Raw genomic sequence first — 17,732 nt, 5'->3', positions numbered from 1 at the left:
GCAACCGCTACATCAATAAACGACCGACCAGTCACCCTAAAGCCCCAAGTCCAGAACAAGAACCAAAGCAACTAAACAAACACAAGACAACCAGCATGGCTAGAACAGAAAACAAACAGCAGCTAGAAATGACAAAGACAAAGGAATTAAAGAAATCAAGAAACTAATGCTGATTCAGAGGGCGGCGGAAAGGGTTGCACTGCTGGAGGAGGGTAGAAGGACGGCGACACAGCTTGTGCCACCTGAGTGAGGTCAGAGGGTAGCCGCAGGGCTTGTGTCGCTGGAGAGAGGGTTGGAGGCTTGTGCGTCCAGAGAAGGGTCTTGGAGGCTTGGGCAACTGGAGCAGGGTTGGAAGACGGCCGCGGTGCACGCAACACCGGGGCATGGTCGGGCGACGGTCGCCGAGCGTGCATTGCTGGCGAGGGTTGTGTGGTGGTCACAGGGCATGCATCTCTGGAACAGAGTCTGGCAATAAAGCTAATTCTGATCTGATTCTGTTTCTGAATGAAGTGGCTCGGGCACATGCTTGCAATGAAACAATTATGGGAGGAAAAGACTGAGCTTACACAAAGAGCGTGGGGGTGGTCGGCAGGCTGAGGGTGGTAGTGGTGAGTAAGATGGAGTTTGTGATGGTCTGAGTGACCCATCAAGGAGGAGCAACAAGAGGCATTCCTGGCGAAAAGGTGAAGCAGTAGCTGGTAAGATTATCACTCTCTGATTGGAGGTGAAGGGATTGCTAGGAGAAGGTGGTGACATCTCTGTCTCGATGGAATGTGTCGTTGTCGTAAGTCTGCTGGGTCCATGACAGGTCAGAGACGCACATATGGAGCAGGTTTGGACCCAGAAGCAGACATGACACGAAAGTTGAAAAGGAAGTTTTTACCAACTATCATGAAAGAGCAGGGCTGGATGCAGAAGACATGGACGAAAACTAGACATTTCAACTGCAAGAAATCTCGACAGACTGAAAACCTGAGCATGCGTATATACCGTCAGACATCAGGCCTATATGACAGAATAAAGGTTGCCATAACAGGACAAAGCATATAAGGGGAAACAGCGACTTCATAGCAACAGATACATTATGTAATTAGGCTTTTGACAGAATCAGAATGAACTTACAATAAAAGGATAGAGCGTGAAGGATCAGCAACTGTGGAGCAACTGCACCATCGAGATACGACCATTCACAGTCTGTTCAGACAGTGAGTACCCTGTCTTTCGGCTTAAGTCACCTGGAATGGCCTCCAGTAAGTATTCCGATTTGTCTCTCTGTGCCTTGATCAAATACACGAAAATCGATTTTGACTACCTGCGCTTGGAAGAAGACCCGCTTTTCCAAAGTCTAGACTTCAAGCCATTTCTTTTTCAGCACCCTAGCGACGGCCACAGTTGTTTTGATGTCATCAATGGTGGTTCTGACATCATTCAACACCACTCTCATCATACAAGGAAGAATGTGTGCCAAGGTATCATGTTTAAATGTATGATGTAAGTATATGTGCTTTTAAAATAGGCTGAGCCATCTCTTAGCACAGCAGCCTTTTTAGGGTGTAAACAATCTCATCAATTTTTGTCAGCGATATAAGGTGACAGTCTAATAATACCAAATAATTCAGAGGGGTTTACTTGAAATTATTGGTTACTTACTTGTGGTGTACAACATATAGTATTCAGTGGTCTTTGACAAAAGCAAATGAGATGCCAAGCAAATGAACATTGGCATAATGAATCAGTCACTGTCTTTTTGGTCACTTTGACACTCATGATTTCCCGGTGTACAGAATGTTACAAAATAATGTTTCACTCTTTGGTTGTTAGTCACATTTCAATTTGCATCATGTACTTTTTATATTACATATACAGCATATAGGCGCACCCAAGCGCCATTGAATTCATCACAACTCCGAGTAAACTGAGCAGACAGCAACCTCTGGTGGCAGTTTGGGAAAGAAACAAAGAGGAAAAGACGACCCATTTTGCAATCAATATAATACAATATAATTACAATACAATTACAATACAATTACGAGTCTTTATTTATATAGCATATTTCACAGCTGTGCAACAAAACACTTTATATATACATAATGGTACAACCACAAAGACAGCAAAACAGTCAATTAAAAAAAGTTAATATTCAGTATTTTCTATATTTATAAAGTAGACGACAATAGAAAAATAACAATAGTCAGTCTAATGTTGAGTCAGAAGCCAAAGACTAATAAAAAAAAATCATTGGCAATATGTAGAAAGGTTGTCTATATTGTCAAGTAAATACTAAATTAACATAATTCAAAGCCATTCTAATGTACTGTACACACATAATTATTATGATACAGTGATTTATGATATTGAGTTTGATCACAACGATAAAGCACGTGATTACTGGAAGTGGTATATAATTAGAAACTTAGCTCTTTCACAATGCTCGGGTCATCATAACATGGTCACCTGATAACTCTCAAATATAAACCAAGCCGAGACTCACTTCAATTGTCCGACAAGGAAGTGACTGGTAATGATTCCAGCCACACAGATGACAATCATGACAAGTAGAACCAAGCTACGACGTAAAAGCAGTTGTTTCACTGTGAGAACATCGCCGACTATGGTGACTGCAGTTTCATGCTGGTCTGGAATCTGTTGGTCCTCTGCAGTATTCTCACATCTGGGTGCAGGAGCAGGACCCACTTCAGAGTCTAGAAATGAAATAAAAGCGTGATGTATTGATTGATGGCCAAATAATATTACAATGATGTAGCTTCTCATCCAAGTATGTTGCACTTGCTGGCAGTTTTGACAAATTTGACCTCCAAATCATTGTATCCACTTTCATGTTGTCTAAAACAGGCATTCAAAAGTTTGAGGACACTTAGAAATGTCCTTGTTTTTCAAATAAAATCTTTATTTTTGAATGCGAATATCATTAAACTGATCAAGAAAACACTCTATACATTGTTAATGTGGTAATTGACTATTTTAGCTGCAAACGTCTATTTTTTGATGCAATAAAAATATAGGGGTATAAAGGCCCATTTCTAACAGCCTTCCCTCCAGTGTTCTAATGGTCCATTGCATTTTCTAATTGTGTTGGATGATTGAAACCTAGTTTCATGGAACATGGAAAACACCAAAATGTGTTGCAGACGGCACGGGAGAACAGTGTTTAGTACGTGGATTCCACCTGAGGCCCTTACTGTGTGGAGTTTGCTTGTTCTCCCTGTGCCTGTGTGGGCTTTCTCCAGGTCCTCCTTTTTCCTCCCACATCCCAAAAACATGCTTGGCAGGCCAATTGAGCACTTCAAATTTCCCATAGGTGTGAGTGCAAGTGTGGATGGTTGTTCGTCTCTGTGTGCCCTGCGATTGGCTGACAACCAGTTAAGGGTGTCCCTCATCTACTGCCCGATGACGGCGGGGATAGGCTTCAGCACGCCCGCGACTCCCGTAGGAACAAACGGTACAGATGATGGATGGATGGATGGATGGATGGATGGATGGATGGACGGACGGACGGACGGACGGACGGATGGACGGACGGATAATTTATTGCCCAGTTTTTGATGTTACTGATATATATGTTAAAACTAGAGAACCATCAGTATGTGCATGTTCAAGCCAAGTATATTACGTAATTGCAACATGGGGATAATCTGCATTATTGTAAGCGTGGACTTGCCTGTCTCGCAGTCTTGCATTTCCACCGTGTCTTCAACCTTGACCTGAACATCTGCTCTCCTTTGAGCCTGACCAGACATATACAAATATGTCAAAATTAAAATAATTTGAATTGCATGCCATGTTTGTGTTTTCCAGCAAATTAGTTATTCACATCTTCGGCAGCCTTTCTCCAATCAAGACGGCACAAATATGCCACGAAGAAAATAGCCTGCAGTACCACACAGATCGTAAGACCAGTCCAAAGTCCTGTTCAAGAATCAACAGAAACAAACAGAATCTCATGAGCCACACTGTTGTGATGATTGTGTAACGTAAAAGACGATTATGCTTGTTTCTTACCTACAACGCCCAATTGTGTCTTAAACAATAACGACACACCTATTGGAAAGCCAATGAAGTAGTGTCCAACCAGGTTGGACACAGCACCGACCTTTTGTTTTCCAACTCCTCGAAAAACACCTCCACTCACACCCTGTGATGAGAATTGCAGTTAATTCTTTTAGATGTCAACAGTGATCACTTTCGCATGAAATTAGTTTTCTCACCGCAATAGCATCAGCAAGATGCATGACACCAAAAACAACCATGACATCAGCAGTCCTCTTCAAAATGTCTCTGAAGGAAAGAGGAAGTTGGAAAAAAAACACAAAATACAATACAATGTTAATGTCAGAGGTGGGCATTCTGTACCAGTGATGGAATGGTCTATCGGTTGCTCTTTGTTTCACGCTCAGATAAGAGTGTGGCTGTTGCCTGTAAAGCATCAGTAACCACGCCATCCTTTGACGACAGACAAATTTGTTATATTATCAAGTGAAGGTGACTCACGGATCTGTGGTGAAAATGTAGCCAACTACATTTCTGGATAGTGTAAGGCTAAGTCCAACACAACAGGCGACTGCAACTACAATGGGAAAGAGACAAACAGAATAAAATTTGTGAAATGGTAACTCAGCGTGATCCAAGAATGTTTTTGTATTTAACACTCTCCAAATTCATTTTACAGCATAATTTTTGGCATGGATGGCAAATCAGCTCATTTGAGGGGCCATGAGACAGATGTCATTCCACATCACTGGCATGTTCTCTTTTTATTGCAGTGACAACCAGTGGGCTGAATAGTTTGGGCGTTAGCTGTCTTGCTCGTCTGTGTTTTTGCCTCTTACATGTACAGATGATGGAAACTTTACAAGACAGCTTGGCTTGCATACTGTTTCCTGCACCAAGAGCATTCCCTACACGGACACTAGCTCCAGCTGCCATTCCAATGGGGAACTGAAAAAGTCAAATGTATAGAATCAGAAACACTTTTGAGTCATTCAAAATTCCATAATGTAGATCAGAGTGGCCAACATAACGCTCATAAAACACATGCAACTCTTTGGCTGTCTTTTTTCTGTCAGTCGGTCCATTTTTAAATGTTTCATATTTTATATATTAATATTGTGAAGCCTGGTTTCATCTGCACAGCCATCTTGGAAATTGGAAGGAAAAGAACTGAGCAGATTGATCCTATATTTCAAAATTGGTACTAAATCTTGATTGACTGGCTTTTAGTTATTATTGGAAAGATACGGTATCCCTGTTAGCCTGCTCCGTTCTCTACACGGCTTAGTTTTCAGTGGCTGAATGAAGGCACATGTTCCACTTTAGAAGATAATCACAGACAAGGACTTCTGCATTATAAAATTTTATATGTTGTGCAGCGAAATGGAGAATTCTGCTCTCCAAACCTAAAAATGAGTGCAAAAAATAGTTGAATCTCCTACTGTATAAACCGAGATCAGAAAAGATCAACGCTATTCAGGTATGGTTTGAAATTTACTATATGTCCCATAGCTAAATCCACAGACCAGCAAATTTATTTGTTGTGGACACAAAATCTTCACAATATCGCCTTACAAAGATAATGTTTAGGTTCAAGAAACACAGTCAGACTTTCAATGCTAATTGAGTTGGCCACCATTGAATGACATGAATTCCATTTGAGTTACCATGAAAGCTACAACAGTCAGGTTATAGATCACAGATTGGGCTCCCAATTCAACTTCACTAATTATGCCAGCAAGACATCCTCCCACTTCAAATGCCCACCACTCAAGGCAAAACATGAGCATGCTTGGCATGGCCAGCTTGACAAAGGGTCCCCACTCCTCGAGACACTCACGTGACCAGCCTGAGGGTCAAAAATTAAAGTCATCAACAAATATTTGTGAAGTGTTACATTTGATTATATGATGTGAAACCACTACTTTTGACCATCGTGACTGCCTCCATCATTTAATCTGCCCATCTCCATGTATAGTTACAGTCATTAACAATTTAGTTGAAACATCATCACATATGTACTACACTAACTGCTGGAGTAACAATAAATACTGTACACTGTACAGGCAGTGTACTATTATAACTTAATAAGATACATCCACTTCTCCATTCATCATTGCATTTTAAGTTAGAAGGCAACTGACCTCCCCATGTGGCTTTGTGCAACCCCTTCCACCAAATATAGGCCAGTAGGATGATGGAAAAAACACACTGTGACATTGCATTTGCTGCGGCAGACCCACTTTAACAAACATAAACAATGAATGTTTTAAACACGGGTGTGAAGTTAGAGTGGTTAAGAGCTAATGAGACAATATTGAGTTGAATGTTAGAAGCAAGAAGAGAACGAGTGCCAAATAAACTAGGACTGCAGTGTGACCCCCGTCTCCCTGTAGTGTGGAGGACGGAAGGGTGCTGGACAAAAGACAGAGGGCGAACTGGCAAAATTGGTCAATTGGTCACTAATTAGGAGGAAACAGTTACATTTTGGCATCTTTACAAATCATATTTTGTATAGTAACACTGAAATAAAAATACCTTCAAAATACATTTAGGCAAGTAGAGCGTGCATTGCATTGTGGCAATTAATATCAGCCCAAAAATATCAAACACCTCTGCATGTTAATGATACTGAGTAAATATTACACAAATTAAAAGTTGATCTTCACCGTATTTGCAAAACATACAAGATCTGTATTTTTCTAAATAAAAAAAATATATTCTGGGAAACTTACAGAACTCCTAGTTGCAGAAGATGGAGGAAAACATAATTGACAAATGCGTTTAAAATGTTTCCAATTACACCGGTTACGACCTGAGGCCAAATGATTCCCTGCAAAACAAACAAAACAATGCACGCACACACACATGCGCACACACAGGCTCTTGAAATGTATTATGTCTATTATTAACTTTCATATAAAAAAATATTGTATTGCTACACAGCACCTGGTTCTGAAGATATCTTCCCAGCAGCTGGTACATAAATGCCGCCTGATGGAGAAAAATCATAATCCGACTACATGATAGAAGCAGTCTACATAACTTATGGACAGAGACAAAAGGGAACTCACTGGCAGAGAAGGCATGACGATCTTCACATACATTTGTGCCAGACTGTGAAGCACACAAAACGTCACGTGAAATTGTGGTATGGAGACATTAAAATATAGATCACATGCATTATTACATTATAGTAATGTTTAGGATGTCACGATATCGCAAGGTATCTCGGTTTCAAAATTCTCCCCATTATATTGCTGACTCTGCACACTCGGACAAACGTCACCAATGATATTGATTGAAGTGAATAACTGAACTCTGTTGTCAACTTTGGCTAAGGCCAAAGAACTGTGTGCACCGGTGTGGTGCATCATCATGCATGGAGATAGATGCTTACATGCATAATGCATGTTGTATTTTTTTATATTGCCCAAATTTTGAATTCTTAACTTGACTGTTGATGAGCTGTTTGTGTGACTTTTTATAAACTGAATCCAATTCAATAAAAAATGAGTCTGCATAGGAAAATCAAACCTCCTCTTCATGTTAATGGTAATAAAATTTGCTAAAAATCAAGGGATTTTTTTACAATAAATAAAATGTGCGATTAACAATGAGTGAACAATAAAAAAGGAATTAATCATGATTACATATTTTAATCGCTTGAACACTAAAAAATAATAGTCGCATTACCTTCTTTATTATACCAATTGTTAACTAATAAAAAATAAAAAATAAAAATGAATAAGAAATAGTAGGCTAAAGGTGATGGGAGGATTAAAACGTGACTTACCTGGCAACCTCTGGGGTCTGTTTAACGGCAAGTAAAAAAGGTTCAGTATTGATGAGAACAGCCCAGCAGGGGAAACACGCCAGAAGGAGAATCAGAACCCCTCTCTGAAGGATCACCCCCACACGCTTCAGGTTTCCACTTCCAAAGGTCTACACAAGAGCAGAATCAAATAAATAGCAACACCGGAAGCCCACTAATGAATACTGTGGTTTTGATAGATGGAAGAAATCTTGATAGAAAAATCCAAGGTTGAACTGTTTTGAAGTGGAGCTGAGAGTGAGCCCAAAGAGGTTTTGTTTCACTAAAAGTGCAACCTTTCGTGAGGGCACTACCTGAGATATAAGGGTGTCACAAGTCAATGACAAGCCAGTTCCAACGGCAATGCCAGTCACATTAACCACCTGCAATTAAAGAAGCATTAATAAAGACATGGCGTATTACGGCCGATATTTCTTTGACACAGAGGTTTGAGCACAGTATTCAGTCAAACGTCTCTCTCAAATAAGCTAATTTACAATGTTTTTCCATCGTAAATGTCCTGTCACCGAGGCGCCATCTCATGGAAAAATAATCCAAACTTCTGGCATTCAAAAAGCACTACCTCTTAACTGTGGAATTCCCATTGTCACTCTTTGCATCGAAGTACTACACCTTAGCCGATATCTTTAATTACAACGGCCAACTACAGAAAAGAGCATACCATCTGCCAGGCAAGGTTATTTTACTAAATAATTAAGACTAAAATTGAAGAAACATTTTGTTAACGAAATGAAGTAAACATGAAAACAAAAAATTAACAACTTACTTCTTACATTTCCCCAAACTAACTAAAACTAATAATAATTATAGTGAAAATGTCCTTTGTTTTTATCTTTGGCACTGAGTTTCATACAGAAGCCTTTGGGGTTGATTTAAAATGTATTTATTTTGATATTACTGCATGGTCGTTTCAATCAGTTTTACTCATCGACAAATGCATACCACTTATCCCGCCCATCTGAAAACAGAGGTTATGAAATAATTATCTTTTTATAGTATATTATGTCTGTGTATACTGTATATGTTATACACGCTTTAATAAAACAAACACACTAATATGTTATTGAACAGTTTGTCTATAACTCTCGCTGGTGAGATCACTATTTACCCAACAATTAAGTCAGAGAAGCAATGTTTTGCCATCTATTTCAGATCGTTAAATATGATTTTTCATAGTATCCCTGACTCAAAATGTCACCAGTTTTTGTTGACTAAAATTAGAGGTGGCAAATCCAGATTCAGAATGGCAAAGCCTTGTCACAACTTGGAATTCAACCACAGCTGCTTCTACTCAACTGGCATTCTACAATAAAAAAACAAAAAACAAAAAAAAAACATAATAATGTAACTTTTGCTGCTGCTTTACAGCAATAAGTTCAGGAATGCTCTGCGTCACTTTGGAAATTACCACCCTCACATATTTTTGTATCAGTCAGCTACTTTGTTTTATTTTATTTTTTTTGCTACAATTTTTGAAAACAATTTAGATACGTCAAAAGGATGGGAGTGTTGTTTTCTTTTTGTCTCAAATCATACAAGTGGTGTGGACAAAACAGACTGCATTTGTTCTTTGTCCTCCCCTGAACCCTTGAGGCTGGCTCACAGAATATCTGAGTAGTAAAGAACCACTTCGGAAGAATGTGCAAAATATACAGAGAAACAATCACATCTCACTGTTGAGTCAATCTTTTCTTTCCAACGAAATCAAAATTTTGTCTATACATTATCTTGCCAATTACATCATTCTAAGATCATTTTATGAACATTTAATACACTGTTGCTCATAGATTTGGAATACAATGATCTTGTTTTACAGCGGCAAGCAAATGTTATGAACATTTAATACGTCGTTGCTCATAAATTTGGGATACAATGTCTTGTTTTACAGCGGCAAGCAAATGTTATGACATCATTTCATCTATGCCTGATGCATGATGAAATCTGTGCCTTAGGTTAAAAGTGATAAAAGTAATTCATTTCGAGAACTATAATTATGGCCCAATGTTTTCCAGCTTTAAACAAGCCACTTCACAGTTTCAAAACCCTAGCAAACATTTCAAAAGTTCCACAAACTGACACACGAGTCGTGCTGCACATGCTCAATCAAAATGAGCAAAATGATTGCTCTGACAATTCCCCATCCAACCGTTGTTCCGGCTGACAAATTACAGAGCACTTTAAGGTAAAAAAAAACACAACAGCAATAAAACAAAAATGCATTGATTTTTTTTCTGAAAGTAACGTTTGTCAGGCAAGTTAATTGTGTCAATGTACTAGTAGAAATAACAATGGGGCAAATGTCCTCACCGCAATTGCCAGTGATACAGCTGCAAATTGTGTTTTCCCTAGATGACCACAAAACACCATGCTGATGATACTGATCATGAAGATCATCATCTGGGAAATGACCTGGAGTAGTTACAAACAAAGTGGGAAATGGTTTATCACCAGTATTAAGATTGATCAAATATACCCACACATACATATACAATTACACAATTCGAGCCAAATGAAGCTTTGTCAATCATTTCATCTTGGGATCTTACCACAGGTCCTGCCAGCTTCAAAAGGAGAATCACTTCGGTGCGGTAACTGGACGGGATAAATCCTCTAATGCGTCCCAAACACAAGGCGCAAGAAGAGGCTCTATTCGCCTCTGAATCTTGTCTCACCTCTTCAGAAGTCTCAACCATGATGCTTATAGTGGGCAGAGTAGGAGATCATACAAAGGCTCATTTGAAGCTAATCTCCTGTGCAGTTGTGTGCCAGTGATGCAAGTTACTTGATCCTGCTGTGACTGACCCAGTGGAAGGGAGGGTGAGGAAAAGGGAGTCAACTTGGAGGACAGCATAATCCCATGAGAATTAAAACCAATAGTTGTGCAGTCACAGCCTTCAAGGTCTTCTCTGCTGCTCTAAATACACTCAGAAGCACTGAGCTGCATTTTCAACTTACATTAAATTGTATAAATTTATTTCCCAAAAATATAGCTTCATTATATAGCTTGTGTCTTGGCTGCCCAGCTTCCAGCCAGAGTAATGAGGAGGACACCTTTTACAAGTGAAGTGTGTGTATTTGCTAGTTTGTTTATAATTTAAGGTAACATTTTCAATTGCATTTGATCTTTTTTTCATTTTCAGTGTGAAACATTCTACAGTCGCACATTTGCACAATTTTCAACTAACCTTGCCATGCAACCGCTCTTTTTGGATGAGCTAACGTGTCTTCACAGTGCTACCCCATCGAAAAGTTTTCAATTCAAGCAAAACTTAGTGTCTTACCTGCAGACATGGAGCGGCGCTGTGTTGTTTAGGCTGTAGTAGAAATCGCACAATCGGTAAGTTGGTTGACAACTCCAACGACAGTTGCCTCATCTACATTTTAGTTCCTGTAAATGTCCTCCAGCCCCAAAGCCCAAGCCACTACAGACTGAAATCCTGCTGCCTGATGATACCACAATCTCCTGGCAAGAAAACCTGTTGTGCAACATCACAGAATGTTTACATATTGTAATTACAAGGTATAAAAAGACCTGCAATTTTTTTTTAACAGAAAACACATGTTCTGAACAGTTAAGGGAAAACTTTCTTGTTGCCTCTGTTGTTTATGTTCTAAATGAGAAGCACAACATTTAGCTTTTTAGTCTTTTGTTACATCAATAAAACATGTGCTAACGTGTAGTAGGCCGATTGTGAACTCCAAAATGCCCGTAGGTGTGCGTGTGAGAGCAAATCTATGTGCTCTGCGATTGGCTAGCGACCAATTCAGGTTGCCCCACGTCTACTGCCTGAAGTGCCAGAAAAGAATACTACAGTAAAATATTAAATGATAATAAAAATAACACCAAAGAAATATGGAATATAATGAATACTGTAATAAAAAATGGCTCTAAAAAAATTAATTATCCTAAATATTTTATTATCAATAACACTGAGAAGCACGATATGCAAGAAGTGGCTAATAACGTTAATAAATTCTTTGTAAGTGTGGGACCTGATCTGGCCAAACAAATCCCAGATTCAGTGACATCTGAGGAGCAGCGTAATAGTTTAATAGATAGGAATCTGAGCTCAGTGTTCCTCAAAGCAGCGGATGAGAAAGAAATGATAAAGATAGTCTCCCAATGCACAAACAAGACATCCAAAGACTGCGATGACATTGCTATGACTACTGTAAAACGAGTGATTGAGGGGATTTCTAAACCATTAACATACATCTGTAACCTATCATTTCAGACCGGTATATTTCCAGATAAAATGAAAATAGCAAAAATCATACCTTTGTATAAAACTGGGAACAAACACCACCTGTATCATTACTATCACAATTTTCTAAAATACTGGAATAACTTTTCAATAACCGACTGGACAAATTCATAGATAAATATAATTTACTCACTGAAAGTCAATATGGATTTAGATCCAAAAGAGCAACATCACTGGCACTAATTGACTCAGTGGAGGAAATTACTAACGCAATAGACCTAAAACAATATACAGTTGGGATATTCATAGATCTAAGAAAGGCATTTGACACATTAAATCATGAAATATTATTCAATAAATTACATCGGTATGGCATCAGGGGGAAACCATTAGAGTGGATCAAGAGCTATTTAACAAAAAGGAAGCAGTTTGTGAAGTTGGGTGACACTTGTTCAACGTGTTTGGACATTATTTGTGGCGTCCCTCAGGGGTCAGTGTTGGGCCCTAAACTTTTTATATTATATATAAATGATATATGCAAGGTATCACATATTTTGAAGATGGTTTTGTTTGCAGATGACACAAATATTTTTTGTTCTGGTAGTGATTTACACACCTTAACAAGACTAATAAATAATGAATTAAGCAAATTAAAGGTATGGTTGGACAGCAATAGATTATCCTTAAACCTAAGCAAAACAAGAGTAATACTTTTTGGTAATCACAGAACTAATTTGAAACTAGAGATAAACCTGGATGGGTTTTGAAAGAGTGAATGAGATTAAATTTTTAGGGGTGACAATAGATGATAAGATCAGTTGGAAATCACAAGTTAAACATGTACAAACTAAAATCTCAAGATGCATCGCAGTATTAAATAGAGCAAAACAGGCTCTGGATCATAAATCACTCCGCATCCTTTATAATACACTAGTTCTTCCATATTTCATGTATTGTGTAGAAATTTGGGGTAATAATTACATAAGCACAATATATCCACTTATTATTTTACCAAAAAAAGCAATACGGATCATTCATGGGGTAGGATACAGGGATCACACAAATTGATTATTCTTAGAGTCAAAACTCATCAAAGTCAAAGATATAGTGGAATTCCGGACAGCACAAATACTTTACAAAGCAAATAATAATCTGTTGCCAACTAATATTCAGAATCTTTTCACTGGAAGCGAAGGGGGTTATAATGTAAGGGGGGCATTTAATTACAGGATAAGGAAGGCACGCAGAACAAAAAAAAAAAACATTCTGTATTTCAATTTGTGGAGTTAAGTTATGGAATACTTTGGAGGAAACGCTCAGGGAATGTTCAAACATCTATCAGTTTAAGAAAAGATATAAAGAAGAAATTATTTTTACAAGGTACAGAAATGAGGGTGTATGAGTATCAGGGGGGGCTGAGTAATTATTGATTTACGTTTCTTTGTTGGTTTTGTTTGTCTGTTTGTCTTTGTTTCGTTCATGCTGTTATTTTGTTTATTTTTATCATTCAGGTATCTTTGTATTGTATTTAAGGTATGTATGTATGTTAAATGTCTGTGTGTAAGATATACGTATGTATTAATATTGTGTAGCTACATGTTTAGTGTTTAGCGATCAGCAGGTGGGAGATGATTTAGTAATTTAGTATTTTGTTGGGATAACTGAGGCAAAATGATTTATAGCTGGGTATTTGGGATTATTAAAAGGGGGTGGGATTAAATAAATTATACTTCTTCCCACTCCTTTTCAGGCATGTGAATGTGATTTATGGTTTCTTTGCGGTTATATCTTTATTTCTACTTTTTTAGTTTGCGTGTATGTATGTGTGCATATGTATATATAGGTATATGTACGTATATTTTATAGGTATATATATATATGTATATGTATGTATGTATGTCTGTATGTGTATATATGTATATGCATGTATTTTGTCATGTCTTTTCATTGTGTACAGTAATCAGATTTTTTTTCTTTCACGTTTGAAAGAAACGAAAGTCAACTGGAATAGTCTCCAGCACGTCTGCTACCCTTGAGAGGAGAAGCGGTTTGAAAAATAGATGGATGAAATAAGACAATTATGCCATGTGGATTATGTAAAACTGTGTGTGTGTTTGCGTGTGTGTGTGTGTACTAGTTAGCACGTCTGCCTCACAGTTCAGAGGGTTTGATTCCACCTCCGGCCCTCCCTGTGTGAGTTTGCATTTTCTCCCGGTACCTACGGTTTCCTCCCACATCCCAAAAACCTGCTTGGTAGGCCAATTGAGCACTCCAAATTGCCCCTTAGTGCGAGTGTGGATGGTTGTTCGGCAGTGTGTGACTATCTACATGAAAATCTTTACTGTATTCATTCAGTTCAGCTACTTGAATTGAGTACATGCCGAACTACTCACAGTTTTGCTCAGCCGGCCTCTATGCACTACATAAATGTCAGTAAAACACCTTTTCATAAAAACTACTGTATGTATTTTCACAATTTCTACAACATACTTTCAGTTCCCCTGATTGAGCAGAAAAGATTTTATATGAAAAAATATTTACATCTCAAGGACATTATTCATTCTTAGCAAGAGCTCGTCAGTCCATGCCGTTAGTTTTGGCTGCTTGTCTTTCTTTTGGACTGCAATTATTCCAGAGAAAATCTGTATGCATGCAAGATTTTTAAAGTACAGACTAATTACGAAAGGAAGGGGCACATGGATGTGACAGAATTTGTCTGAATTATTTATGTTTTGTCATTATTGCAAAATTTCACAGCAAACAGGCTGAGTATGTTAAATTGACACATTGGGGGGAAAATATCAGAGAAGTTTACAGCAAGAGCCTTTTTAAACCAACAACAGCATCTACAGTAATCTGGATTTAATTGAAGAAAATTATGAGAATAAAATCTTTCTGATGTAAAATACAATGTTTCCTTTATTTATTTATTTTTTTCCCTTTATTTAGCCAGCCATATAACGAGCTCATTAGGTATACCATAATGATAATAGCATTTTCAATTCAATCAATACAGCATAGCGAGTAGTTATTGGATATTTATGTCATGATACCGCATGGTGAACAATGAAATGGGCATGGCGGGGAGGGTATGGGCCCATTGGGCCACTAATAATCCCCCCCTCTCAAAAATCTCGAGAGATCTACAGCTAACAATCTTTGTTTGAACACAGCCAAGTTAGGTGAAGAAACCAAATCTCAGATAAAAAGTTACAAGGGTTAACTACCCTATTTGAGAAAAAGTATTTTCGACAGTCTAGCCTCGATTGCTTTTTTGCGAGCTTGTGTGTATTTGACCTGGTCGCGGCATAGGGTGCCCACTCGAAAAGCGAATTGAAAGGTATGTCAACTAACCCATGAATAATTTTATAGACCATGTGTAAATCAAAACGTAATCTTCTAAGTTCTAACAACTCAAGTTTTGCAACCTCCAAGCGAACTGCGTACGGTACTTCCGACAACCCAGGTAGTCGCCTTGTGAACAATTTCTGCACGCTTTCAAGTTTCTTTATGTCTCCGAGCAAGTATGAATTCCAAACTTGCGTTGAACTTTCAAGTATGGGCCTGATACAGGACTTGTAAATCAAAACGAGAGTGTCTATATTTCTTGACTTGAACGATCGATAGAGGAAACAAATCATTTGCTTAGCGTTCCTGCTGATGTTCGAAACATGCGCTGAAGATTTTAAATTTTCTGTGATCGTAAATCCTAGATCCTTGAATTGGTTTACCGAGGGTATTAAATTTCCATTGATGAAATATTCTTTTTTCGGGTTGCTACGCCCTAGATGCAAAACTGCGCACTTAGCGTATGATAAATTCAGTTGAAATTTTCTTGACCATTCGAAAATACTTGTCAGGTCATTTTCTGCAAACGCAGTGTCGTTCAAATCTTCAAATACAAAAGAGAGCTTCGCATCATCTGCAAACATTTTTACATCACAATAATTGACACTACTAGGTAGATAGTTGATAAATAAGGAAAAAAGGAGAGGACCTAACTTCCCACCCTGTGGTATCCCTGATCCAATAGATAAATTACCAGATTTTCTCCGTCTACGAACACAAATTGAAAACGGTCACTAAGGTAACTTTTGAGCCAGTCGAGCGCGCGGCCAGTAATTCCTGCAGCATTCAGTACTTCGATCAACTTTGGGTGAGAAACGGTGTCAAAAGCTTTAGATATATCTAAATAGAAAATATCTACATTTCTATGCGCATCCAAGGCTTTCGTCCACTGGTCTAAACACATCAACATTTGGGTTGTACATGAACGGCCTTTTCTAAATCCGTATTGCTGGTCCGATATTATATGATTGCGGTCAAAAAAATGATTTATATTTAACTTAACCGTTTCTTCAAGAATCTTACTCAAACCTGGTAACAAAGCGACGGGTCGGTAATTTTCACATTCTGATCGGGAACCTTTTTTAAATATGGGGGTTATCTTTGATTGTTTTATACAATTTGGGACAATGCCATCTCGCAGCGATGCCTCTATGATTTTTGTTACGGGCAGAATAAGACTTTGCTTCAATTCTTTTAAGAGAAATTGTGGAATTTCATCGACACCAAATCTCTTTTTGCCCGCCAAACTTTGAATCGCCTCCAGAACTGAATCTTCATCAACATCAAATTGATCTAAGACATCAGTGTCAAACAGAGTTGGTAAGTTCGCCATTATCAACAGTAAAAACGGTTGAATAATACTGATTAAAGGCATCGGCTTTTTCTTTCGCATCGGTTAAGATCTGCCCATTTCAGAGTTTGAGACATGGAATTTCAGCCTTGACTTTGAATTTGCCCTGCACAACATTCCAGAAAGTCTTTGAATTAATATTTTCAAGCATTTTTGTCTCGTAGGTCAAATAATCTAGCCTTTTTCTATCGCGAGCTTCTTTCGAAGCAGCCTTCCATCTTCGGTAACAGTGCTCCGTTCCTCGTCTCCTGTAGACGCGGTGAAGACTTTTTTGCCGAACATGCAATCTGTGAGATTCTGCCGACCAAGGAAATTTGTGATTTCGCAGATTGCATGGAGGCACGAACCTACTTATTCCCATCTGTATAATTTCGGTAACTTTCTTCCACATGGATTCGCAATTTAGACCATCGAACTCTCTAACCCAATCAATTGAATTCAAAAAATCTCTGAAAAGATTTAAGTCAGTTTTGGAAAAATTTTTTGTCACAGGTTTGGATTCGTTAAATGAGACGAAGGGACCAAAGAAGCCTTGAACAATGAAATGGTCGCTGAAACCTAAACGCTCAGCTTGGCCTTCGTGGGTGTAGAGGTTAGGCTCATTACAGAAGACCAAGTCTAACGTATTACCATTTTTGTGGGTTGGGCCAGTAACTTGCTGCATGAGGCCGTTGTCTTCAATGAAATTGATAAAATCGGACAAGGCAGTGTTGACAGAATACGGATTCTCCCATTGAATCTCAGGGTAGTTAAAATCACCCAGCAAAGCGATGGGGCCTTCGAAACGGTATTGTCAGGCGCAGAGCAGGGAGAGGACTCGAATGCAGAGATTCCAAAGTTCAACAAAGTGTTTATTGTCTCCACTGATGGTCGAACAAAAAACGCCTCACGAGGAGGGAAAAAAGGGGAAACTAAGGCGCCTCGAACCGAGGGAGAAAAAGGAGAAATCAAAGCGCCTTGAACCGAGGGAAATACAAAAACAAGA

At 38.5% G+C, this 17,732-nt stretch overlaps 1 protein-coding gene and 1 long non-coding RNA gene across 5 annotated transcripts; one reads left to right on the top strand and one right to left on the bottom strand.

Moving 5' to 3' along the window:
* LOC125968771 (uncharacterized) lies at positions 1–4,585 on the top strand. 2 transcript variants are annotated; one of them, XR_007481362.2, is made up of 3 exons: positions 1–1,250; positions 1,373–1,491; positions 3,817–4,585. It is a non-coding gene; the product is annotated as an uncharacterized lncRNA (long non-coding RNA). The 2 variants fall into 2 exon arrangements; XR_007481361.2 differs by having other exon boundaries at positions 5–1,250; positions 1,373–1,469.
* On the bottom strand, positions 2,022–11,302 carry LOC125968755 (multidrug and toxin extrusion protein 1). 3 transcript variants are annotated; one of them, XM_049720135.1, is made up of 17 exons: positions 11,125–11,267; positions 10,390–10,640; positions 10,151–10,252; positions 8,137–8,205; positions 7,805–7,953; positions 7,083–7,125; positions 6,958–7,002; positions 6,744–6,841; positions 6,153–6,250; positions 5,676–5,857; positions 4,848–4,956; positions 4,510–4,585; positions 4,227–4,296; positions 4,021–4,153; positions 3,833–3,927; positions 3,680–3,746; positions 2,022–2,702 (listed from the first exon to the last, which is right to left on the bottom strand). In XM_049720135.1, exons 2-17 carry the CDS (start codon positions 10,534–10,536, stop codon positions 2,488–2,490), a joined length of 1,698 nt encoding a protein of 565 aa, XP_049576092.1. In that variant the 5' UTR covers positions 10,537–10,640; positions 11,125–11,267; the 3' UTR covers positions 2,022–2,487. The 3 variants fall into 3 exon arrangements, with proteins under 3 accessions (XP_049576092.1, XP_049576093.1, XP_049576094.1); XM_049720136.2 differs by lacking the exon at positions 10,390–10,640 and having other exon boundaries at positions 11,125–11,302; XM_049720137.2 differs by lacking the exons at positions 10,151–10,252; positions 10,390–10,640 and having other exon boundaries at positions 11,125–11,302.
* Positions 11,303–17,732: the final 6,430 nt, after the last annotated feature.

Source organism: Syngnathus scovelli, chromosome 5 (genome assembly GCF_024217435.2).
Source record: "Syngnathus scovelli strain Florida chromosome 5, RoL_Ssco_1.2, whole genome shotgun sequence".
NCBI lineage: Eukaryota > Metazoa > Chordata > Actinopteri > Syngnathiformes > Syngnathidae > Syngnathus > Syngnathus scovelli.
This window is presented reverse-complemented; position numbering and strand designations above follow the sequence as displayed.